General features: G+C 54.0%; 1 protein-coding gene across 1 annotated transcript; it reads left to right on the top strand.

Annotated features, from left to right (window-relative positions):
* On the top strand, positions 1–25,224 carry SASH3 (SAM and SH3 domain containing 3). Its single transcript, XM_065411148.1, has 8 exons — positions 1–72; positions 14,550–14,645; positions 15,433–15,582; positions 17,340–17,481; positions 19,034–19,197; positions 20,819–21,025; positions 24,249–24,399; positions 25,037–25,224. The coding sequence occupies exons 1-8, from the start codon at positions 16–18 to the stop codon at positions 25,222–25,224; spliced, it is 1,155 nt and encodes a 384-aa protein (XP_065267220.1). The 5' UTR covers positions 1–15.

Genomic DNA, 25,224 nt, shown 5'->3' with positions numbered 1-25,224 from the left:
TCTGGAGAGAGCGCCATGCTGCGCCGCAAGCCATCCAACGCCAGCGACAAGGAGCAGGCGCAGAAGAAGAAGGTGAGTATGAGAAGCGCCTCTGCCCACTCCAGCAAAGGGCGGCCCACAGCCCAGCCGTGACCAGCCCACCAGCTGCAGGCTCTCTCAGTCTTTCCCCTCCCCCAGGTCCCAGCTCTGAGCAGCTCCATGCTGCCTGCGGGTTCATGGCCCTGACACTAGACGCTGGCAGAGCTGACCGATCCAGCCAGTTCCACAGAGGGATGGTCTCTCATCAGACCCTGCTGGGGTGGACGGCGCCAGCCTGTGCCAGCCTGCTGAGAGCAGACCCCCCGTGATGATGGGTGGCAGGGTGACTAGTCTGGACGAAGACCCTCTGCCATGTCCGGGGCTGGCAGTGAATTGTGGAGCTACAGGAATTAGAAATGGCAAAGTCCTCTCCGCCCTTGGTCCCACTCATCCCACTCCCTGGGTGCTGCAGGAATGTCTCCAGGGTTTGGTCCAGGCTAGACTGCTTAGTGGTAAGCCATGACCCCCATCACCTCTCTGGGGGAATGACACTATTCCAGTGCCAGCAAAACGTTCCTGATATTCAGCCTACATTTCTTCTGCTCGTGTCTCCCCATTGCGTCTACTTAGCTGCTCTCCACGCATCTCCCTAGATCCCCCTCTCCCACCCTTCCCTTCCCCCTCAGGTAGCACTTGGCTGCACTGCGAGTCTCCTTGGCCACTGCTCCTGGTTTCGCAACCCCACCTGATCACTGGGTTGCTCTTCTCTGAGCTCGCTCTCATTTGCCAAGACCTGTATGGGGCTGAAGAGCTCAGAACTGACAACGGTGCAGGGTGAAAATCCGACGCTTGGCTTCTTGCTCCAGGGGCCAGTGACCTGGCATTGGGATCCCATGGTGACAGTGAGGCAGGAGGATGAATCCTGCTGCTGGGGCCCTGGGTTGTGGAGTTTGCCTTCGCTTGCTGGTCGGAGGTGGCCCCCGGCACCAGATGAGCTAGGAGGGTGAATCGTATGAGTTGGAGCTGGGAGTTAGCAGATCCCAGCACTAGTGCATTGCGCTGTAGGCACTGCCACATTTCAAGGCTGGGGGGCCAACTTCAGCTGCCTAATGTCACTGAAGTCCATGGAGATCCCCTGGGATTGCACTGATGTGAGTGAGAGCAGAGTCCAGTCCTGGAACGATCCTGGCACAAGTGCATTGGAATGTGGCTCCTGCCCAGCACTGAGTGCAGGGGTGTGAAAACCCCTGCTTGTGCATTTGTGGGTGGGGGGGATGGCACTTGTCATTTCCTTCCTGTGAGGGTGCTGAAGGGCTGGGCTGCGTCTGCAGAGAGCAGTAGCTGCTCCGCTCTCAGGCTGGTGAGAAACTTTTGCAGAAACATCACCAGGGTTTTAGCTCATGGATCAAAGCCCTTCAAGGTGTTTGTGGTGCAGGCAATTCTAGGCTGAGCTGATCACGTGCTGCTAACCACTTCCTCTGGCAGCCTGCAAGGACTGGCTCCAGTGAGTGCTCAACACCAGCTAGCACTGAGCAACCTTAGGCAAGAGGAGGTTGAAGGAGACAGGGCTCCTGGGTCTGGCCATTGGTAGGCACCTGGACCCCTTCCCCAACACTTCAGGGTCAAGCAGCCTGGATCTCCTTGATCCAGCAGAGTCCCATGGGGTGCAGTGGCCGTGCTAGGCCAGTCATGAGGACAGACCAGGGGGCCTGGTGTGCAGCCAGCGCAGGCCTTTCATATTGGCTCCAGGGCCTGCCTAGAGCACACACACAGCGCCAAACCCATCTCCATAAGGGGCGGCTACAAGCATCGCCACAAGCCATTAGAGTGATACAAAGGATTTTCCTCAGGATGCGCCTCCCCAGTGTTGTTCATGACCTACACACAAAGAAGTTAGATAAAGACATCAAATACTCCTGCTGGAAGGGTGCAGTGTAGCACTACTTTTACTCTTAGACACCAGACGGATCACACACGGTAATCAAAACCAGAGAGAAAGAAACCAGGCTGCTCCCTAAGGCAGGAGACACTACTTACCCCACCTTGTTCTACTCTGGCTTTTTCCAGAGTGACTCTGATCACACGCTTCCCTACAGAGCCCGTTAGACTGCAAGCAAGACCAAGAAAACCTCCACTCTAAAAGTGATAGCTTGCAATTCCAACACAGTCCTCAATATACCACAGCCAACTCCAGGATTAACCTCCCCAGGAACCTGCCCCTGATTAACTTTCCCAGGAACCTGTCCCCTATCTAATCTCCCCAGACACACTTCCCCCGACTGCACTTCCCAGGAACCCCAAACCCCGACTAACCTCCCCAGAAACCCACCCCCAATTAACTTCCTCAGGAACCTGTCCCCTATCTAACCTCCACAGGAACCTTGCCCTGATAAACTTCTCCAGGAACCCAGCACATATATAATCGCCCCAGGAACCCACCCCCTAAGTAACCTCCCCAGGAGCCCCACCTGTATTTAATTTCCCCGGGAACCCTGCCCCCGACTATGGTTCCCAGGAACCCCAAACCCCAACCAACCTCCCCAGGAACCCCACCCCCACCAAGGTGTAATCTCCCTCAGTCTCCCTCCTACTCCCCATGCCTCTGATTCCAATTTCTTAACGCACTCCCCCTTCCTGGCTGCCGTCACAGGCTCATTCCTGGCACCTCCATATTTTTATGTCTCCTGCCTGGGCCTCGTTGAGGGTCTACCATCTTCTCTGAGGCAGCCTGGCTTCAGCTCTATTGGAAACAATGAGGGATAGTGGCCATCTTTACTAGGGGAAGTCCAGGGCTAGCATTAGGTTGGTACATGTTACTGCAGTGTATCCATCTTCCCCAGGCTGCCCTCTTGTTCTTCAGAGTCTCAGCTTTCAATTTAAACAATAGTGCCTCTCTAGCAGTTACGGTTGTGACATAAAACTTGACCTGAACATAACCAGGGAGGGATAGCTCAGTGGTTTGAGCATTGGCCTGCTAAACCTAGGGTTGTGAATTCAATCCTTGAGGGGGCCATTTAGGGATCTGGGACAAAAATCTGTCTGGGGATTGGTCCTGCTTTGAGCAGTGGGTTGGACTAGATGACCTCCTGAGGTCCCTTCCAACCCTGATAGTCTATGATTCTATGACTGATGCAGCCATGTCTGCCTGAGTCTGCAGAGAGCTTGAGACAATAGCTCTGAGGTATGATCTACCCCACTTATTTCAGTGGGTGCTAAGTCAGATGTCAGTGCTGATGTTGTCATTGTCAACACTGAATTATTTCAGTGCTCATGCAAGGAGAGCAGCCTGCACTGAGTGATGGTTCATTTTGGAGGTAGGAGCAGGTGGAGTTGGGAGATACCACCACTTGTTGTTTCCTCCTGCCACAAGGGAGCCCAGCCCAAGGGTCCCATGGAGTGCAGAGAGCTCACATTATCACCTTTCGGTAGCTACTGAGAGCAGCGCCTCATTCTGGCATCGTGAGTAAGTGGGGCTTATTGTATGGGCGGAGCTTGGAAGAGTACCCACTACATCCCCTCCTCCCCGTAATCCCTGTAGGAGCCTCTCTGTCATCTGCAAAGACTGTAGGAAAACGGCAGCTATCTTGGCTGAGGGGAGCTTTGGCTTTAGTCCCATTGAGAAGAATAGGAAAAGGCGGTCATTTTGGATAAGGGCAACATTTCACAAGTTTGAAGACAACAAATCAGGAGCTAATGAGAACCCAAATCTGTCCTCCCCCAACACTGTGAGAGTGGGCAGCTCTGCAAGGGAGAGGATGAGGAAGAGGAAGCCACTATTCGTGTTGACCTCAGCCAGATGAATGTGGGCATCGCCCCACTTTGGAGGTGATATATTGAGGGCAGGCAGTGGGCTCAGGAGTGTCTGTGCAGGGCTGAATGAGGGTTTGGTTTCCACATGGCATGGGAGGTTACAAGCCTCATGCAATCAGCAGCCCTTGGAAATATCTATCTCCCCACTGCTGTCCTGGCCCAGGAACGACAACCCACCCCTGCAGGTGCTAGACTCCCCTGCTACCTCTGGGACGCTCTGCGGAGAGTCTGTCCCTCCAGTCTGACACAGCAGGCCCTTGCAACAGCCCTGCACAGAGTGAATGAGACATTGGGAAGTACCACATCCTTCCTCCTCTCACCATGGAAACAGGCCCTCTCTGGGGAAGGCAGGGCAGGCTGAGGCAGCATCATAGCAGCAGGCCTCGCTGGGCATCCCCTCCCCTCTCACTGCCCCACCCTCCACTCTCACTTCCCCTCCTCTCAGGGGCCTAGGCTCTTAGTCCTCCGGCCCTACTTTCCTTCTCTAGCTCTTGGCACCCTGCGTTCCACCACCCTCGCCGAGCCTCTCACTGACGCTAGTCAGTCACTTTCCATTTCCCAATTGCTACTGGCATTGAAACTCCTGCCTGACCCCCCTTTACTTCCAGTGAGCGCCATCCCCTGCCAAGGCTTTCTCCAGCTGCTCTTCCAGGCACTTGACATTCCCAGCACCCGCCCTCTCCGCCTCACTCCCAGACAGGTGGCCTAGCGCCAGCCCCGCGTGTCCCCTAGCGTCAGCCCCATGTGTCCCCGCTGCCTCATTGATAGACGGGTCGCCTAGTGCCAGCCCCTCGTGTCCCCTCCAACTCACCGACAGACAGGTCGCCTAGCACCAGCCCTGCATGTCCCCTCCGACTCTCACTAACAGACTCATTGACTGACAGGTAATCTACTGCTGGCCCCCCGCGCGTCCCCTCCGACTCAGCGATAGATGGGTCGCCTAACACTGGCCCTGTGCGTGTCCTCTCTGACTTACCGACAGATTGGCTGCCTAACTCAGGGTCTATACGTGTCTACTCTGCCTCACTGACAGATACCATCTCCTAGCGCTGTCCTCCTATGTGTCTGCTCCAACTCATTGACAGACACCACCCTGTAGTGCCAGCCCTGCATGCATCCCCTCTAATTCAACAATGGACACTGTCCCCTAGTGCCAGCCCCATGCACGTCCTATCTGACTTGCTGACAGATGCTGATCCGTAATGCCAGCCCCATGCACGACCCATCTGACTCCCTGACAGATGCTGACCCCTAGCGCCGACCCCGTGCGCGTCCCCTTTGACTTGCTGACAGATGCGTCACCTGGTGCTGGCCCCGCAAAGTGCCCGGCTTATACAGAGGAGCTGCTCAGCCCAAGAGGCTAGAACTTAAATTCTTGTCACCATAATCAAACTGTAGCCTGACCCAGCCCTACTTACTCACCACATCCCACAAACAAAGCCAGATGAGGCTGCAGGGCCATGAGTTCCCAGGAAGTGCCAGGTGCTGGAGGAAGTGTACTCAAAGGAAAATACAGCTACTCACTGCGCTGGTTTTCATAGAATCATAGAATATTAGGGTTGGAAGAGACCTCAGGAGGTCATCTACTCTAATCCCCTGCTCAAAGCAGGACCAACACCAACTAAATCATCCCAGCCAAGGATTTGTCAAGATGGGCCTTTAAAACCTCTAAGGATGGAGATTCCACCACCTCCCTAGGTAACCCATTCCAGTGCTTCACCAACCTCCTAGTGAAATAGTGTTTCCTAATATCCAACCTAGACCTCCCTCACTGCAACTTGAGACCATTGCTTCTTGTTCTGTCATCTGTCACCACTGAGTACAACCTAGTTCCATCCTCTTTGGACCCCCCCACTTCAGGTAGTTGAAGGCTGCTATCAAATCCCCCCTCACTCTTCTCTTCTGCAGACTAAATAACCCCCGGTCCCTCAGCCTCTCCTCGTAAGTCATGTGCCCCAGCCCCCTAATAATTTTCGTTGCCCTCCGCTGGACTCTCTCCAATTTGTCCACATCCCTTCTGTAGTGGGGGGACCAAAACTGGACGCAATACTCCAGGTGTGGCCTCACCAGTGCCGAATAGAGGGGAATAATCACTTCCCTCGATCTGCTGGCAATGCTCCTACTAATACAGCCCAATGTGCTGTTGGCCTTCTTGTCAACAAGGGCACACTGCTAACTCATATCCAGCTTCTCGTCCACTGTAATCCCCAAGTCCTTCTCTGCAGAACTGCTGCTTAGCCAGTCGATCCCCAAACTGTAGCGGTGCATGGGATTCTTCCTTCCTAAGTGCAGGACTCTAACTTGTCCTTGTTGAACCTCATCAGATTTCTTTTGGCCCAATCCTCCAATTTGTCTAGGTCACTATGGACCCTATCCCTACCCTACAGCGTATCTACCTCTCCCCCCAGCTTAGTGTCAGCTGCGAACTTGCTGAGGGTGCAATTCATCCCATCATCCAGATCATTAATAAGGATGTTGAACAAAACCGGCCCCAGGACCGACCCCTGGGGTATTCTGCTTGATACCTGCTGCCAACTAGACATCGAGCTGTTGATCACTACCCGTTGAGCCCAACAGTCTAGCCAGCTTTCTATCCACCTTATAGTCCATTCATCCAATCCATACTTCTTTAACTTGCTGGCAAGAATACTGTGGGAGACTATATCAAAAGCTTTGCTAAAGTCAAGATATATCACATCCACCACTTTCCCCATATCCACAGAACCAGTTATCTCATCATAGAAGGCAATCAGGTTAGTCAGGCATAACCTGCCCTTGGTGAATCCATGTTGACTGTTCCTGATCACCTTCCTCCCCTCCAAGTGCTTCAAAATGGATTCCTTGAGGACCTGCTCCATGATTTTGCCGGGGACTGAAGTGAGGCTGTAGTTCCCCGGGTTCTCTTGCTTCCCTTTTTAAAATATGGGCACTATATTTGCCTTTTTCCAATCGTCCAGGACCTCCCCCGATTGCCACGAATTTTCAAAGATAATGGCCAATGGCTCTGCAATCACATCAGCCAACTCCCCCGGCACCCTTGGATGCATTAGATCTGGACCCATGGACTTGTGCATGTCCAGCTTTTCTAAATAGTCCTTAACCTGTTCTTTCACCACTGAGGGCTGCTCACCTGCTCTCCATACTGTGTTGTCCAGTGCAGCAATCTGGGAGCTGACCTTGTCTGTGAAGACCGAGGCAAAAAAAGCATTGAGTACTTCAGCTTTTTCCACGTCATCTCTCACTATGTTGCCTCCCCCATTCAGTAAGGGTCCCACACTTTCCCTGACCTTCTTCTTGTTGCTAACATACCTGTCGAAACCCTTCTTGTTACCCTTCACATCCCTTGCTAGCTGCAACCTCAGTTGTGCCTTGGCCTTCCTGATTAGACCACTGCATGCTCTAGCAATATTTTTATACTCCTCCCTAGTCATCTGTCCAAATTTCCACTTCTTGTAAGCTTCCTTTTTGAGTTTAAGCTCACCAAAGATTTCACTGTTAAGCCAAGCTGGTCGCCTGCCATATTTGCTATTCTTTCTGCACATCGGGATGGTTTGTTCCTGCTCCCTCAGTAAGGATTCTTTAAAATTCAGCCAGCTCTCCTGGACTCCTTGCCCACTCATATTAGCCTCCCAGGGGATTCTGCCCATCAGTTTCCTAAGGGAGTCAAAGTCTGCTTTTCTGAAGTCCAGGGTCCGTATTTTGCTACTCTCCTTTCTTCCTTTCATCAGGATCCTGAACTCAACCATCTCGTGGTCACTTTCTAAGGCTCAGGTTGTTTAGTACAGTGTGTAAAATCCCCCCAAGTGGCACACACAGACTCCTTCCATCAATGATGGAGAGGCACATTAGCTTGATACTTTTTCTAAAAAGAGGCTGTAAAATAGCCAATGTGATTGAAATTGTCACCTTCTAGCTTCAGTGTTAAAACCCCATTGAGATGAATGGGGCCATTCCCGCCTCTCAGAGCTCTCATTTAAGGTTATCCACAAACTCCAGGAGACAGCTGTGTGTTAGTGTAACACAGGGATGGTTTTTTTCCAGATAAACTGGAAATGCTATTTGCTGGTCCCCCCCCCCCCCCCCCCCATTAGATGCTTAAATTCTACAGAAATGATGGGCTTGCTCCTAGGTTGCAGGGTGGGTCCGACCGCCATGCACCACGGCTGTCCCCTGCCCATCTGCTTCTCCCCCAATGCTAGCGTTTCGTTTGCCCTTGTGCCTGCAGCTGGGCCCTGGGCTGACAGCTCACTCCCCCTCCTCCCCCAATGCACCCCAGACACTGTTCCCGAACCAGGTGCTGCACAGCTCCATGCAGCCCAGCTTATGGTGTTATTTATAGTAATACACCAGATGCTTGACAGTGCTATGTGTGAGCCAGGGATATTGCCACACAACTGGAAACACCATGTCACTGGGCTTCGGACCCAGCTGGAGTTTTTTTTGGGGCGGGTGTTAAAAGCAAGTCCCTAGCCTTTATGGTTGCGCTGATGGGGCATGTACCCCACACTGTCCCTGAAAGGGTTAATAAAGGCATGAGAGGCCACTTATCTGGCTACACCTGGAGGTGGCCCAGGCTCACACAGGCAGGAAGGTGAGAGTGGAAAGGGGCTGTGGCAGTAGAGAGTGAGGAACTCTGCAGTCACTCCATGGGGCCAGTGGGGTGACCTTGGGTTCCTCCCCTGAGGGGGCGAATCCTGGCAGGAGGCCAGGAGAGAGAAAGCAGCCCCTGAGAGTAGAAAGCTTATGCTCTAATAAATTTGTTAGTCTCTAAGGTGCCACAAGTACTCCTGTTCTTTTTGCGGATACAGACTAACACGGCTGCTACTCTGAAACCTGAGAGTAGAGCAGCCCCAGTAGCAGGATTTGGACAACCAGGGAGAGAGCCCTGGGAGGTGCCCTGTGGAGGAACAGTGCAGCAAAGAGGGAGACAAGGCCCAGGCTGAGGAGGGCTGAAATTGGTTTGTGTCTGTATGCTTAGTTTGGGATTTTCATTAGGGGACCCAGAGGAAAGCCTTGGGAGTCCTGAGAAGGGATAAACCGTGGTGAAGGCTGTGAGCACCACGCAACCCAGAGTAGGGCCAAAGACCCTTTGGTGAGGACATTGGACTTTCTGTTACCCTAGAAGGAGAGGACTGAATTGTGACCTGGCCGGAGAATTGAGTGGCAGGAAGAGGCAGATTACCAGAGGACCAGAGCGGCTGTCGGCAGGGGGGCGTTAGGCAGGGAGAGAGCTGCTACACAACCCTGCCACGAGGAGGCACTGTAGTGGTGAGGGGTCTGAAACCCACAGCCTCCAGGCTGTCTTCACTACCTCCCTAGAGGAGCAAAGTACAGAGAGAACTCCTGGGTATGCTGGGTGGGCTGAGCAAACCCAGGGGTTACAGCACAGCTGTCAGCTAGGAGGCTCACTCTACAGCCAGGATCATCACTCCAGGCTCACCTCCAGCCCCTCATACAAGCTGGCAAAATCTTATTTTCCGGTACGTACACATTACAGAAGGGAACAAGGACCTTTGCTCACACCTGCCAGGGACCGAAGACCTTTATTGCCAGCTGCCAGGATTGTGGGGCTTTTTGATCGCAGCAGCCAGCCATTGCAGAGGACAGCCTGGCGGCTTGGCTTTCCCAGGCGCTCCCAAGCAGGCAGGATCTCGGAACATCAGGACAGATCAGGCAGCTTTGGGTGTTGTTAGATCACCAGTGCAGAGACTGTCCAAGGGGTGAGACCAGCAGGTGCAGGCTTACAGCAACCAAATTGACTGACTGTGCTGGCACCACGCGAATCTGTGCTTTGTGATGGCAACCACCCTGTGGCCAGGATTTCCATGGGGTTCCATCAATGCCTGAGGAAGTGACAGCAAGTGGGAGGGGCCTAAGGCAGCAGCTGTTGCGCCAGCCTCTTTGGAAGTGCTTGCATTTGTGACCAGCCCTTTCCCTGCGCTGATTCTGAACAAAATCACTGTGTTCCCCTGCGGACAGCCTTCCATACTGTGTGGTTGTGCAGAGACGTGGCCTGACACCTGAGTCAGCCCAACCCTCCCTTTATGCCCAGGGATGCGCCTTCCCCTACCATTCCCACAGCCTGTTCTGCCAAGTGGGTTCAGTACAGCGCAGGGCACGCGTGCAATGCACTAGAGAACAAAAACTCCCTTGGCAATACAGTTTCACTTTGCAGGTATAGCCGTTGCAGTGCTGCCAACCCCGTGCGTTCCAAATCAGGGGGCAAGACCCCAAAATCCTGAGATAGGCTTAAAAATCCTGAGACTTTTAAAAAATAATAACATGTGTGTCTGTGTTTTTCCCCTTCTGGTTTTGGGGCCTTTGGGAATCATGTTTTCAAGCTTTTCTCTTTAACCAAGAAGGCTAATGGAGCATATGGGAATAGGGTCATATCCCTTTAAATAGTTTTTGCTCTCTACTGGTGCCGTATGTGTTCTTGAAACTGCCAGCCACCAGCCAGAGCAGCAGGATGTGTGTAAGGAGGCCTGGCATGGTGTGGCCATTTGGAGCCCACCATGCCCAGCTGGCTCATTCATATGACCAATGTTGTATAAAGAGCACAACCCGCAATGACTGGTGCGGATGGGACCCTGATCCAGGAACACAGGGCACTAGGGGCTGAGTGACAGTGAAATTGCAGCTACTGTGACTGTCAGTGACGGGCTCATGTAGCGGTTAAAGGCTGTTTAGGGAAAATTGACTTGTTTGGGAGCTCAGCAAAGGCCTGGCCCACCTATAATGAGAGATGACGAAACAAGGTGGGGGTTTTACTGAGTGCAATGGGGCCAAAACATATTGCATGCTGCATAGCCTAACACCTCTGCTTAAGCCTGCAGCCAAAGCAGTGGTTGAGATTCTACAAGAGCCCCTGTTCCCCAAAGCCACTGGGTGTTGCAGAGCCTCTGCTTTTATTAACAGAATCAAAAGGGGAAGGAAATGATTCCAGATTCCGTGGCTGAATTAAGGCCATTAACAGCATTGCTGCTTTGGAGCAAGTTTCAATGATGCATTAAGGGGCTGGCTAGTGTGTGGGATGCACAATGAAGCAATCTGAGAACAGCTATTGACTGAGACTGAATTGACCCTAAAACCTGCAGTAGAAGTTACTGTATCAATGGGCACAGCTACAAGGATGCCAAGGAGCTGCGACAGCCTCATATCATCTGTGCAGCAAGTAAAGTGGGGGACAAGGAGGAAGTACAACCTGAAGAGCACCCAGACCCTATTATTTCTTTGTGTGAAAGAGTCTTTCAGTGACTGTTTTGGGTCAAGAACAAACCCTACAAAAACTGCAACAAATTGGACTCTGCAGAGAAAATGTGCAGGTCAACACAACAGCCCTGTCCTGAGGGCAATGCCAGAGATTTGAACATTCTTCAGTTTGCAAATGACAGCCTGGAGTCCAGTGACGATGTTACAGCATCACTACAACTGTTAAATGTGGAAGACCATAACGGATGGATTTCTTTACAAGTGGAAGGAGTAGGAAATGGAGCTTGGTACAGGGGTCTGCAGTGTCTAATTTTAGAGCAGGATTATTAGAGACAATTTAAAGTGGTGAAGTTGTAGAAAATCTCGGTGCTACTAAAAACACACAGGGAGAAATCCTCATTTCCTGGGCATTATTAAAGTGAAGGTAACAGCTAACTGTAAACAGCATCCGCTAAACTGCAGAGTTGTAAAGAGAGGAGGTCCTGCATTGTATGCCTGACAGAGGACAGCCCCTAAGTGCACTCTGACACAATGGACAGAGAGGGTGCTGGTCCCCAGACTACCCCATAGCTTTTCATGAGGCCATAAAGCTTTTGGTATCCAAAGGGGCCCTTCCATACTGTGGTGCATCTTTGGCCTGTAAAATCAGCTGGTGACATTTCCCTACATGAAACAGGAGAAGCGATTTCTCATGTGAGCGAAGATCAGCGGCGACAGAGCAGGGGCGGGAAGAGGCAGAGCGAGGGCAGGGCCTCAGTGGAGGGGGCGGAGCGGGGCCTCGGGTTGGAGAGGGGGCGCAGCATCCACTGGTGAAAAAAAAGTCAGCGCCTGTGGTTCACACTGGCCAATGGAAGTTGCAGGTAGGGATACTGAACTGAACCAGACAGTTGATATGTTCTATATAGCACAAAGTGAAACCTTGCCTGCGACAAATGCCAGGGGACAGCAGGAAAGTGTCTGACATTACAATCGGTAGATGGACTCATGCACAAAAACAGCTGTGTCCAGCTTTCTTTGCTCACAGGGAACAGTTAAGCGTATCTCAAGGTTGTCTAATGTGTGGCACCAGAGTGTTATTCCTACAAAGCTCAGGGCCCGTGTATTCCAAGAATTACACGAGGCCATTTGGGACTGGAAAAGAGAGTCTAGGCCAGGAGTGTGTGGTGGCTGGAGATTGATGCACAGAAAGAGGAAATGGCAACATGGTGAGATGTCTAAACATGCTCCACTGCATCCTTGGAAGTCATCAACTACGCCATGGCAGTGACTCCATGTTGACTATGCTGGATCACTTATAGGGCATACGTTTGTGATTGCAGTAAATCACTTCATCTTCTAACCTTAGTTCTTTCTATATCAGGTTGGCTCTTTGATCCTTCTTCTCTATTCCAGCCTGCCTTGAAGCAGTTCCTCGGAAACTCCACCATTAATCAAATCGTTTTGTAGAATGTTCATCCATCTAGTTTTGGGTCTTTCAACCCTTCTCCCACCTCCACTTCTCAGTTTAATACCCTGTTTCCTACAGACAGATGTTCCTAAGGAATAGGGTGATCAAATGGGCACACATAGTCACACCCTACTGCTCAGTTTTCACATGGGAGAAAAAAATCTCCGTAAAGAAACACCTATAATAATTGATGGAGACCTCAAGTGACACATCATAGACTGCTCCTCTGCCTTGTCTGGTAGATGTGACTCTGAGCCTGCCCTGGAGTTGACATGTAAACCAGCTCTTGAGCACACATTCTGCAGGACATACTACACCAGTGATGCCTGTTGAAAACACAGAGCTACAACAAAGCCCCAGTAACTTGTGACTCCCCTAGTGTGTAAGGGACCAGGTGTAGGCAGTCTGGCCTAGTGGTCACAGCTGGGCTGCAGTCTACTCATCAGGGATGGGAGTCACCGGGCTGTAGTTGGAGGAATCGCAAGGCCAGGTCAAATAAGAGTCAGGGTCAGAGTCAGGCCAGGGTTGGAGACCAGAGATCAGAGGCGGTACCAGATTAGAATTGAGAGACAAGAATCGGGGTCGAAGTCTGGCTGGAATCGGAGGTCACTCTAGCGGGGGGCAACAATCCCCAACAGACTAGGCATGTTTGATGTGATATTTGCACCCCTCCATACCCATGTGTTCCCTTCGTATTATTATTGCTGCGTGAAGAGGAAAAGCCCGAACATCTGGACACATATTCTGTGTCAAGGCGAGCAGAGAGTCGCCCAGAGTCACCTGTCGCCCAGCGCAGGGGCTTCAGGAAACCACCACCGACTGCAACCCTTGCTAGAGCATTGTGGGAGTTGGGCAGCACTGCCATTGGGCTTTGGGCCTGCTGCCAGAGAAGCTCTCTGGGCACCATCCTACCAGGAGATGATTACCCTATACCGGGTGGCAGGGAGAGGGAGCACACCCTGCCCACACAGTGCCAGGCCACAGATGCTGCAGCTACCCTGGAGCCAGCAACGGATGGGGCTGCTGGAGGGACAGATCCAGATAGCTCCTCCTCTTTGGGCCTGATTCTCCCCTCACATCCTCTGGTTTTACACCACTGACTACAAACATACCCAGGCGTGAGAGGGGGCCCAGGGAGTTAGATTACGAACTCCCTGGAGCAGTGTGGGTCCTGCAGGCCCAGCAGCCACTTCATGGCAGCAGCAGGTGGTGAGGAAGGGGCTGGCTAAGGGTCAGAGCCCAGCAAGCTGCAGCCTGTTGCAGCCTGTTCCAGCCTCGCAGTGTGACCCTGGGAATGGGCCACATGTTTTCTGTCTAAAGTGCAGCCGTTGAGCATGGTCTGAGGCTCCTTAAAAAGCACTTGGTGCGTCTCCAAGCAAAGGGCAGAGGATCTGTGGCTGTGTGTTTAGCCAGCTAAAGGGAGCAGGGCCTGGGGCATGCCCTCCCCCACACCAGTGTGGCAGTCGATGGGGCTTGGTGTTAAGGGAAGCAGCAGTCAGGGCAGGGGAGAGAGGATGAGGCAGGAGGGACAGCGGAATGGACATTAACTGTATTGTACAGCGCAGCTGCGAGGTGGCACTATGGCTCATGCTGTATCTGAGCACACCACCGCTGCACCTGGCCGCGCCTTGCGGGCTGCCCTGGAAGACAGTGTCTCTGCCCTCCAATAAAGGGAGCTTTGAGGGCAGCCTGTATCTGGTACCAGTCTGACCTGCCAATCATGGCCCTGCTACCCCCATGTCTGAGCAGTTCCTGCAGGATGGGAGAGTCCTCCAGCCAGGGTTGGGCCAGGGAGGGGCAGGGCGACATGCTGGAAGTGGGAAAGGGCCTTGCGTGATGGGGACAGATCTGCTGAGTCCTGGTCTGTTCCCGGCCTGCACTGGGGGCCAGGCTCCAGGGAAAGGGCAGAGTGTAACGCCGCAGAATGGGGAGGCCCCTGCTGAGTGTCATGTCGGGGTGGGCCAGCAGGCGGCTCTCAGCGGGAGGGGGCAGGGCCGGGGCAGCAGGCGGCTCTCAGCGGGAGGGGGCTTGCTGGCTCATGCTGTCCCCTGCTCCCTCACAGCTCTCCCTGCAGCGCTCCAGCAGCTTCAAGGATTTCGGCAAGGCCAAGCCCAGCTCCCCCGTGGTGAGCGAGAAGGAGTTTAACCTGGAGGAGAACGTGAGTATCTGTACCGCAGGGAGCAACTGACTGCAGTCACGGGCTGCCAGGCCCCATGGGCATCCCACCCTAGCCATATGTCATGCCCACTCCCTGCCCTCAGGGAAACCCCTCCAGCCCCACTCACACAGGGGGACTGGCTCCTGCCCAGTCCCAGCTCCACACCAGTCCCTGCCTGCCCCAGGCCCATATAACCCCAGCCCTGCCCCACCCACTGCCCTCTTGGGGCCATATAGTCCCAGTCCAGCCTTGCCCCACTCACTGCTTGCTGCAACCTCGGGCCCATATAGCCCCAGCCCGGCCTCACCCCACCCACAACCCACTCGCCCCTTGGGCTCCTACAGCCCCAACTCCACCCACCGCTCCATGCTCAGACGCATATGGTCCATACACTGCACCCCTGTTCTAGGTAGACAGCTTCTCAGAAGAGTCGGAGGTGCCCACGACACTGACTGCTCTCTGCGTGGCACTGCTCCCAAGCTGGCACTCACCTGCTGGACGCACCCCCATCCTCTCAACACAGGGACAGCGTGTGGCACAGGTGGACTCCCGGTGCTCACTGAAGACGTGCCTCTTCCCCACAGTCACATGCCTGGGCTCAGCCATGGGGGCACTGAGGTTTCCCTGTGGAGGGTTCTGCTCAGGGCATCCTCCCAACCCCCAGGCGGCAGCCCAGCTGGCTCATCCTCCCTTGGTTTGAGGGGCAGAGGGCAGAGAGAAGAGCAGGGCACTTGCTTCTCTGGCTCTGTCCCCCATCCCTCACTGCCAGCTGTGACTGTCCCTGCAGATTCCTGAGGATGACTTGGCCAATGCACCTCCTGATGACACTGGGAAGAGCAGTGGCATGAAGCTGGGCAAGAAGTGGAGAGCTGTCATCTCCCGCACCATGAACAGGAAGATGGGCAAGATGGCGGTGAAGGCGCTGGCTGAGGGGAAGGTAAGGAGCACGGTGCCAGGTCTCTGAGCTCAGATTCCTGGGTGTCAGCACAGGACAAAGACCTGGAACTCAGAGAACCCACAGAACAGAAAGGACCAGTGCCCAGAGTGGGGCACTGGGCGAACTGAGACGGAGCTGGTGCCAGCTTGGCTGCCAGCCCGGCTCTTCTCTGGTGGCTCCCGTACAATCGAGATTTTCATTTCCCAAAGCAGAGTTCCCAGCTCTTCTGATTGCAAAGAAAACCTCATGAACATGACCTGGTGCGCTAGGGCCTGCCTGAGCCTGCAGGGGGCAGCCCACCCAGCAACTCCCTCCCAAGGGTAGTTAACTCTGGGGCCTACTGATGACAGTGTGATGGCAACACTTTCACTGCTGCTCCTTTTAGGAATTGTGGGATCCTGAGCGAGACTCGAGTACGAACTTTCTTGTCTGTCTGACCTCTAAACCCCTGCGGGGGAGGGAGGTCCTCTTAGTTATGCCTCCAGTGCAGGCATGTGGAAACAACTCCTGCCCTGCCCCAGTGCATAAGAACAGATAGCACCCACATGCAGGTGGTGGTGGGCGGGGGACTCCCCGGCTGGCTCAGGTTACCTAGTTATCCTGTAGTTGGGGCAGAGGATCAGCCAGCCTGTATCTCACTATTCCTGAACCACTGTCCCATTCATTCACCTCACCAGCTCCCCTGAGGCAGGGTACAGGCTGGTGGCTGCATGGCGACCAGGGTAGTTGTGCCTGGGGTCTGACTCCCCTCATCCACAGAGTGCAACACAGTTTATTTGATCACTCAGGCTCTGCTGCTTGCCACCCTTCACTGGACAAGCACCCGTCAGATGAGCTGGCTTTTCCCCTCTCCTCCTCGGGCTCGCCTGACTGGCCCAAGGTTCCCCATGGGCTGGGCACCTTTGCCCCCATCTGCAGAGCTTGTTTCGTGCCAACCTCTTTTCACCTTTGTCCTCTGCCCCAGGCTGGCTTCCCGTAGCTCTGTGCCCAGCTTTGGATCGGGTTGGGTTTCCGCTCGCTAAGCCATTCTTCGAACTCTGAGAGCAGTGTCTACATCCTGGAGTGTGCACTCCCCATACCAGCCATCCCCTCCCTGATATACTCGCCTGGCTCATTGCAACTTTAGACTAGTTCTTATCAGGCCTTCTCTGAGCCCCTCGCTGTCCCTTTCTGTAAGCAACAAGGGTAATCTCAAACTTCTGTAACAAAGTGATTTTAAACTTACCCAACACTCTTCGTCTGCCCCATGACTGGCCTGTGTCCGCTGAAGGCTGGGTGGACAGCGTGAAGCTGTCGGGCCACAGCAATCCGAACAAAGGCAGAGGAAATGGAACGACTAGATTGGAGGAGGGGTGGGGGCTGACAGCTCTAGGTGGACACTTCCCATCCACTGACCTGGACCCCTCCCTCCAAGCAAGTGAAACAGGAAAGTGAACACTTTACACCCCTGACCCCTCTTTACTCCACCTCTCAGCATCACTTGCTGCCAGGAGAACCCCCCTCTGAAATACCTGGACCCAGTTTTCAAGCCCCAGGAGGCCCAGGTCTGGGGATTCCAGATGGTGATGGCGCTCGGAGCTCTCCCATTGCTCCTTTCTGTAGCAGCTAGCCCGTGTGCTCAAGGCGGCTGGATGCAGAAAGCCAAGCCGGGGCCCTTGTTACATTGCTTTTGTGACTGAGTACCAGCCCCTCTGGCACAGCCATGCTGCAGCCCCTCTGCCCCAGCCTGCACTAATTGCCTTGGCCTCTACCTGCAGGGAGAAGTGGGGGAGGAGGGCTCCATGTCCCCCATGTTGCTGGACGGCAGCCTGGAGGAGCCAAGCCTCGAGAAGATGCCCTTGTCGTACGTGGAGCTGGAAGAGGATGTGCACACACCACTCAGCCGCCAGACATCCAGTGGTGAGTGCAGGGGCCGTGCTGCTCCCCGGGGCTCAGGGGGAGGGGGCATTTTCACATGTCACCATGCTCCCAGCTCCCCTCCCATGGCCAGCTCTCCCCAGGGACCTGTGGAGGCAGGAGAGGGCCCACTCCTAGCAGGAAGGGCAGAGGCCAGAGCAGTCTCAGCCTAGCCCACATGGACACAGCACCCTGTCACCCTCTGGCCCATGCTGCCTGCCCCAGGGACAGTGCGGCATGAGGGCCGACACCTCCACCACCCTTTGGCCTCAGCCTGCTTGGGGCAGAGCCCTGGCCGGGGAGCTGCCCCAGGCGAAGGTGGGAGAAGCCCCACCCGTCTAGTGCAGCCAGAGATGGCTGCATGGATGCAGGGGCTCGGAGCTGGCTCAGTTCACCTAGAGTGCATGTCCCCTGCCTTTAACCTGCCGTAACCAGGCTCAGAGCCACACGCTCAGGCTCCGGAGTAGACCTTGCGGCTCCCCCCACACCCCCAGGCTGCAGACCCCTTGCTGCAGCCGGCACCCAACCGTGAACACAGGTGGCCTTAGAGCTGTGTGTGGAGCCGGGCTCAGATTCACTGGCACGGGTTTGTAATTGCAGCGCACGTATATGTGCCCTTTGGGTTGCCAAGTGTCTGGTTTCAACCAGAACGCCCAGTCAAAAAGGGACTCTGGCAGCACCGGTTGGAGCTGTGGGGGATGGCGCCTGCGGGAGCGAAGGCAGCACGCAGCCCACAGAGCTGCCTGGCCGCCCATGCGCCTAGAGACCGCAGGGACCTGGCGACCATTTCAAACCCCTCATCCCTGGCCCCACCCCGAGGCAAAGCCCTCACTCCCCCCCCCAACCTCAAACCCCTGCCCCAGCCTGGAGCCCCTCCCACACCCTAAACACCGCATCCCCAGCCCCCCCCCAGTCCACCCCCACCAGCCCAAAGCCCATAGCCCCTCCTGCACCCCAACCCCAGCCTGGTGAAAGTGAGTGAGGGTGGGGAACTGCAAGCAACAGAAGGAGGGGGGTGGAGCTAGCGAGGGGCGGGGCCTCAGAAAAGGGGCAAGGTGTTCGGTTTTGTGTGATGAGAAAGTTGGCTACCCTACATGCCCTACACACTGCTCATGGAGTTGTGGGGGTGATGTTGGGCGGCAGAACTTCACATCGGGCCCTCAGCAGCCTCGTCCTGCCTCCTGACCCCGTGCTCCGAGAAGCAGCTGCGCTTTCCTTCACTGTGCAGAGAACAGGCAGCAGCAGCGCCCAGGCGGTGACGGTCCCTTGCGGAGCAGGGAAACCCAGCTCTGCCCACCGTGGGGGAGGGGCACCCCTGAGCTTGTGTTAGGTGTAGGTCTCACACCTGTCACTGGGGCTCTTGCTCGTTGGCAGCTGGAGGGTTGTGGCAGGCGCAGTGGAAACAAACTCCTAAGCCCAGCGCAAATGACAGCAGCACAGTCACTTACCCCAGTCAGAGGCTGCCCTTGGGCAGGGCCAGCTCCCAGGGAAGGGAAGCAAAATTCCTGGCCAGGCTGGCTCAGCAGGAGAGGCTGACATCTTGCCCCTGCTGCAGGGAGTGAACTGGGCTGCACCAGTCCCTGCACCACAGGCAGCAATCGCGACAGCGTGAGGCTGGAGGAGCCCAGCCTGCCCTACAGTGGCCCTTTCTGTGGGAGAGCCCGGGTCCATACAGACTTCACGCCCAGCCCCTACGACAAGGACTCGTTGAAGCTGCGGGTGAGTAAGGCCTGGTCGGCTGGGGCAGGAGGAATGTGGGTGCAGAAAGAAAAAGCTATTACTGAACACACACCACCACCGGTCCCTGCTCGCTTGCCTCAACAGGCTCAAGTCATGGAGCCGGCGCTCCCTGGCTCAACTGGAAGAGCTTCTGGGGCCGGGGCTGGGCCTTTACCATAGCTGTCCTTTCTCCAAGTGCAAATGGAAACTGAACAGGAAGGGCCCAGGTCTCCTTTGGCAGCGCTTCGTGTGTCATTCCCACGAGGCACGACCTCCATGCGACTCCCATGCCACAAGGTACCAGGCAGTGTGAACTGGGACTAACACCCCTCTTCGGGCCTGGCATAGACACCCTGCGGCTGAGGGGCTGGACAGGCCCAGCTGCTAGGAGAGCCTTCTCCAGTCTCGCCAGGGCCTGCATTGCAGCAAGCAGGATCACCCCCTGTAACCATCACAAAGGCACAAGCCCAGGCTGTCCCCCATGGCAGGCCCCTCCTGGCAACTCCCTGGGCAGCTAGCTCTGGTGCTGGCTCTGCTGGCCCCGCCAGCCACCACCATTGGCTAACAGGCCATAGAAAGCTCAGCCTTGTAGCCGAGCTAGCACCCAGCCCTATAGTCAATCCCGCAGCACAACGGAGTCGGAGAACAGCTGGCTCCCCAGGCACACAGTCCACAGAGCTGCTGAAATGACCCTAGCCTCTTCCCCGTCCTCCCAGGAGAAGGGGGGAGGGGCTGGGTCAGGGGCACACCTTACTCTGCCCCCCCTCATCACAGCACCTGAGCATCGTGCATGGGTTTCCCCTCCCACCTTCCAGGCAGCAGGGCCGTAGTCCCAGTGTACATGGGGGATCAAGGCCCAGAGGGGCTAATGGGCCTGTCCAAGGTCCCACAGGGCCTCTGTGGCAGAGCAGGGAATTGACCCAGGGGCTCCCAGTTCCTAGGCTAGTGCTCTAACCACTGGGACAGCCTTCCCCAGGCTAGGCCAGGCTCTTGGGAACGCTGCAGCCTTGGCATCAGGGCAAGCAGCCTCAAACCAGTCTCTCACTCCCAGAGGCAGAGAGGATGCTTAGAGCCACCTTCCACCCACGGATACCGGGCCTCGGCCCAGCTCTTCTGCCCCAATCTCTGCTGCGTGCTCCCACTGGCTTAGCTCCTCGGGTCTCCCCTGGCGCTCCCACCCCCGAGCAGCTGGCTGGCAATGTACTAAAACACCAGCACCTGGCTGAGCCCCATCTGGCACCAGAGGAGCTGACCAGTGATGCCAATAGGGAAAACGTGGGGCAAAAAAGCCTGGCAGAGGCAGTCCCGGCCCTCGCCTTCCTCACTGCAGGGGTAGGAGAGAGGACGACACCTACCCCCAACTGTGGGAACCCTCCCTGGGCTCACAGCCGCAGGCGGGCTCCAGGGAACAAATGCCAGCGCCTTTGCCTGGCTGTCCCCCACAACATGTCAGTGGTACTGCGGGGGGCCAGGCCCCCACCCAGCTCCTACCTGTGCCACTGCTAGGGGAGCCCATGGGCACAGACCCAGCAACCACAGCACAGGTGGGACAAGCCCAGCCCCGTCCCACCTGCCCAGGAGTAGAGATTCTCAAAGGGATTCCTCTTCATGTTTGGCCCAGAAAGGGGACATCATCAGGATCATAGAGAAGCCCCCCGTGGGCACCTGGACGGGGGTGCTAAACAACAGAGTGGGCTCCTTCAAGTTCATCTATGTGGACATCATCCCCGAGGAGCCGGTGCCAGCCCGCAAGAGCCGGGTGCAGAGCAAGAGCAAGCGGCCCAAGCCCAAGACCTTACACGAGCTGCTGGAGCGCATAAACCTAGAGGTGAGAGCCTGGCCGCGGGCTCTGGGGAAGGGGAGGACAGGCAACCTGCACACAGGCACCAGCAGTAGGGTGACCATACGTCCTGTTTTGGCCAGGACAGTCCCTTTCTTAAGCCCTGTCCCGGCCATCCTGACTTTTTTGGCAAAAGCGAGGTGCGCGGGAACGTGCGGGGGTGAGTGGGGATGCCAGCCTCGCCCAGGGAGGGAGGCAGGGCTCGAGGGAGCAGCAATACAGACACCAGCCCCAGCCTCGCTCATCTCTCATATCAGCGACAGTTCTGCCAACCTGCTCCATCTGATCCCTGCACCATTCAGTGCAGCCACACCAAACGCAGGGAATGCGGCTGCAGTGCATGGCGTCAAAATGCTGCAATTCTCATCTATAGACCACAACACAAACTATGGCATGTCCACTTAATCATTCGTTCCTCATTATCATCACACACACCCCTTACTGAACCCTTCCCAGTGGCTATTGCCAGCTCCAGGGGGCAGAGTTAAGGTGGCCTGCGGGGGGCATACCTTTAAATTTGTATTTCCTGATTTTCAGAGGTTTAAGTTTGTGTTACCTTAACTCTTCATTTGCTGTTTTATAGAGGTTTAACCATTCTTGGTATATACTGTGGGGGGCACAAGGCAGCACTAGGGAGCTTCACCTCTGCATTAACTGATTAGATAGTTAATTTAGTGTTTAGATTAAATTCAGTTTTCACCTGCCCTCACATTTTCAGCTCAAGGTGCCATCAGAGATTAGACTGATAGTGAGTAACAATGCAGTAGAAACTGCTAGGAGGTTTTGGCAGCCAGGCAGGGACAGCTGGAAATTCTGGCACCTGAGAAAAAATGGGTGGCAGTTGGGATTATGGAATAAACACATCAGCTTGATCTATAATATATAACTAATGGAAGAAAGGGGAAGTTGATAGAAATGAATTTAAATAATAAGTTAGAAATTGTAGAAAACTGATAAGGGAAGCAAAGGGACACAAGGAGAAATAAATTGCCTTCAGAATTAAGGACAATAAGGAGTTTTTCAAATATATTAGGAACAAAAAGAATCCTAATAATAGTATTGGTCCATACTAGATGGAAATGGTAGAATTATCAATAATAATGTATAAAAGGCAGAAGGTTTCAGTATCTGAGGATAAATAATGATATAGCCTCATCATATGGTAACAATAGCACTCTTTCCATTCCACTAGTATCTCCGGAGGATGTTAAACAGAAACTATTAAAGTCAGACATTTTTAAATCTGTATGTACAGATAACTTGCATCCAAGAGTTTTAAAAGAACTGGCTGAGGGGCTAGCTGGGTGTTAATGTTGATTGTAATAAGTCTTAGAGCACTGGGGAAGTTCTAGAAGACTGGAAGAAAGCTAATGTGCCAATTTTTAAAAAGGGAAAATGAAATGACCTGGGTAATTATAGGCCTGTCAGCCTGACATTGATCCCACCCAATAATGGAGTGGCTGATACAGAACTTGATTAATAGAAATTTAAAGTAGGGTAATGTAATTAATGCAAATCAACATGGCTTTATGGAAAACAGATCCTGTCAAACTAACTTGATATCTTTTTTTGATGAGATTACAAGTTTGTTGATCAAGATAACAGTGTTGATGTAATAGACTTCTGTAAGGGATTTGACTTGGTACCGCACATTTTGATTAAAAAAAAAAAAACCCCTACAATGATATCAAATTAACATGGCACACATTAAATGGATTAAAAACTGGCTAACTGATAGGCCTCAAAATGTAACTGTAAACAGGTGTTTTTCCTATCTGACCCTTTTATCAATGACACGGAAAAAAGTATAAAAATCACTCAAAAAGTTTGCAGACGACACCAAAATAGGGGTAGTAGTAAATAATGAAGAGGACAGGTCACTGATTCAGAGTGACCTGGATTGCTTGGTAAACTGGGCACAAGCAAACAATACATGTTGTATTCATCTGGGAACAGAGAGTGCCGGCCATACTTACAGGATGGGGGACTCTGGCCTGGGAAGCAGGGACTCTGAAGGAGATTTGGGGTTGTGTCGGCTAATCAGCTAAACACAAGCTCCCATGATGATGCTGTGGCCAAAGGAGCTAATGTGATCCTGGGATGTATGAACAGGGAATCTCAAGTAGGAGCAGAGAGGTGATTTTTCCTCTGTATTTGGCACTGGTGTGACCGCTGCTAGAATCCTGTCTCCAGTTTTAGTGTCCACAGTTCAGGAAGGATGTTGGAAAACTGGAGGTTTAGAGAAGAGCCACGAGAATGACACAGGATATAGCTACACTGCACTAAAAGACCCATGGCACCATGTCTCAGAGCCTGGCCAAGTCGCTGTGGGGCTAAAAAGAGCAATGCAGATGCCTCCCCCCCAAGTCTACTCTGCTATTTTCAGCCGTACACCTGAGTCAATTGAGCCAGGCTCTGGGATTCAGTGCCATGGGATATTTTATTGCAGTGTAGACATACCCTAAAAGCTTAGAAAACCTGCCTTAGAAACACAGACTCAGAGAACTCAATCTGTTTAGCTTAACAAAGAGAAAGTTAAGGGGTGACTTGATCCCAGTCTGAGTATCTACATGGGGAGCAAATCTTTAATAATGGACTCTTCAGTCTTGCAGAGAAAGATCTGACACAATCCAATGGCTGGAAGTTGAAGCTAAACAAATTCAAGCTAGAAATAAGGCGTAAATTTTAAGTGAGAGTAATTAACCATTGGAACAATTTACCAAGGGTCAGTGTGGATTCTCCATCACTGAGCATTTTTAAATCAAGACTGGATGTTTTTCTAAAAGATCTGCCCTAGGAATTATCCTGGGGCAGTTCTCTGGTCTGTGCTGTACAGGAAGGCAGACTAGATGATCACAATGGACCCCTCTGGCCCTGGAACCTACAAATGTTCCTGTTAATCAAATTGGCAATGAAATAGGTAATACTAACAAGGGTGAAAGGCCATGATAAAACCAGCATCAGCCCTTGGAGTAAGAGGGCCATTCAGTACCCACTCACTGCAGTGGTCACACTATTCCTCTTTGCATGGGGATTTCTGCAACCCCATGTGCTAGGAACAGGGTTTTTAAATGAAAGCCAAGATCCTGGAGCCCTAGCCTGCCCAGGGTGAAGCTCTCAGCAGAGGCATACAAAGGCTAGATGAGTGTCCCCAGGGATACACGTTCTACAGGCGTAGCTGTTGTGTGAGTATGATTATCTCTGTCCCCAGGAGCACATCTCCACCTTGCTACTGAATGGCTACCAGACGCTGGAGGACTTCAAGGAGCTGCGGGAGACCCACCTGAATGAGCTAAACATCATGGACTCCCAGCATCGCGCCAAGCTGCTCACAGCTGCTGACCTGCTGCTGGACTATGACAGTAAGAGGCAGACACCCACTCTGCTACCTTCCTGCACCCAGAGACCCCTCCCCTGCGGGCAGTTGCTCTAAAACAGCCTGTAAGCTCCAAGCCAGGTCTGGCCCTTCCCTGGAATCCACCTGCTGCTTTGGGCAGACATCCACCATTCAAAGGCGTGGGAAGCAGAGGAGCCTGCAGGTGGGCTGTATCCACTGACTCTTAGCCACTAGGACAGACTTCCCCTACACAGCCCCAGCTGGCAGCCAGAGCCAGGAGTGTCCTGCACTTTACCACAGCCAGTATTCAAATTACATCCCACATGGCAACTGCTCTGCCAAGGAGCCACCCCAGTGCCAAGCAAGGGCGAGCCACCAGGAGACATCCCAGCTGCAAGCTGCTCTGTGCCCCTGGGGGAGAAGCAGCACAGGTGACAGAATAAGCCAAGGGGCCTCACCCAGTGCAGCTGGCTAGACTTAGAGCAAGTCACATTTCGTTACCCAGAATGCCTCTGCACAGCCCCTAAGCATGCAGGGAACAGCCTCACCCTCCCACCCCCAGCTTGGCCCAGCCAAGGGCAGGCTGGGCCCTGCTCAGAGCTCCCTGGGAAGCAGCCCATGCCCTCCAGCCTCTAACACTTTGGCTTCTCTCCCCCATGCAGCGGCCAGTGAGGCTGAGGAAGGAGAGAGCTCGGAGCCGCAACCTTCCCCCTCAGACCCCAAAGGGGACATTCCCCGTGACTCGGGCTGCTTCGAAGGATCTGAAACACTGGAGAGCGGCCGGGACGAGGCAGAGCTGAACAGCACAAAGGAGCAACTTCAGGCCTTCTCTCTAGCAGAGTCCTCCTGA

The sequence above is a fragment of the Emys orbicularis genome, chromosome 9 (assembly GCF_028017835.1).
Source record: "Emys orbicularis isolate rEmyOrb1 chromosome 9, rEmyOrb1.hap1, whole genome shotgun sequence".
Classification (NCBI taxonomy): domain Eukaryota; kingdom Metazoa; phylum Chordata; order Testudines; family Emydidae; genus Emys; species Emys orbicularis.
Note: the sequence above shows the minus strand (reverse complement) of the source record. Positions and strands in the feature narration are given on the sequence as shown.

What these genes read in the sequence shown, in the direction of transcription:
- SASH3 (XM_065411148.1), top strand. Translation starts at nt 16, where the DNA reads ATGCTGCGCCGCAAGCCATCCAACGCCAGCGACAAGGAGCAGGCGCAG. An exon ending in AGGACTCGTTGAAGCTGCGG is followed by an intron (nt 19,198 to 20,818) that starts GTGAGTAAGGCC and finishes TGTTTGGCCCAG; the next exon opens with AAAGGGGACATCATCAGGAT. An exon ending in CCTGCTGCTGGACTATGACA is followed by an intron (nt 24,400 to 25,036) that starts GTAAGAGGCAGA and finishes TCCCCCATGCAG; the next exon opens with CGGCCAGTGAGGCTGAGGAA.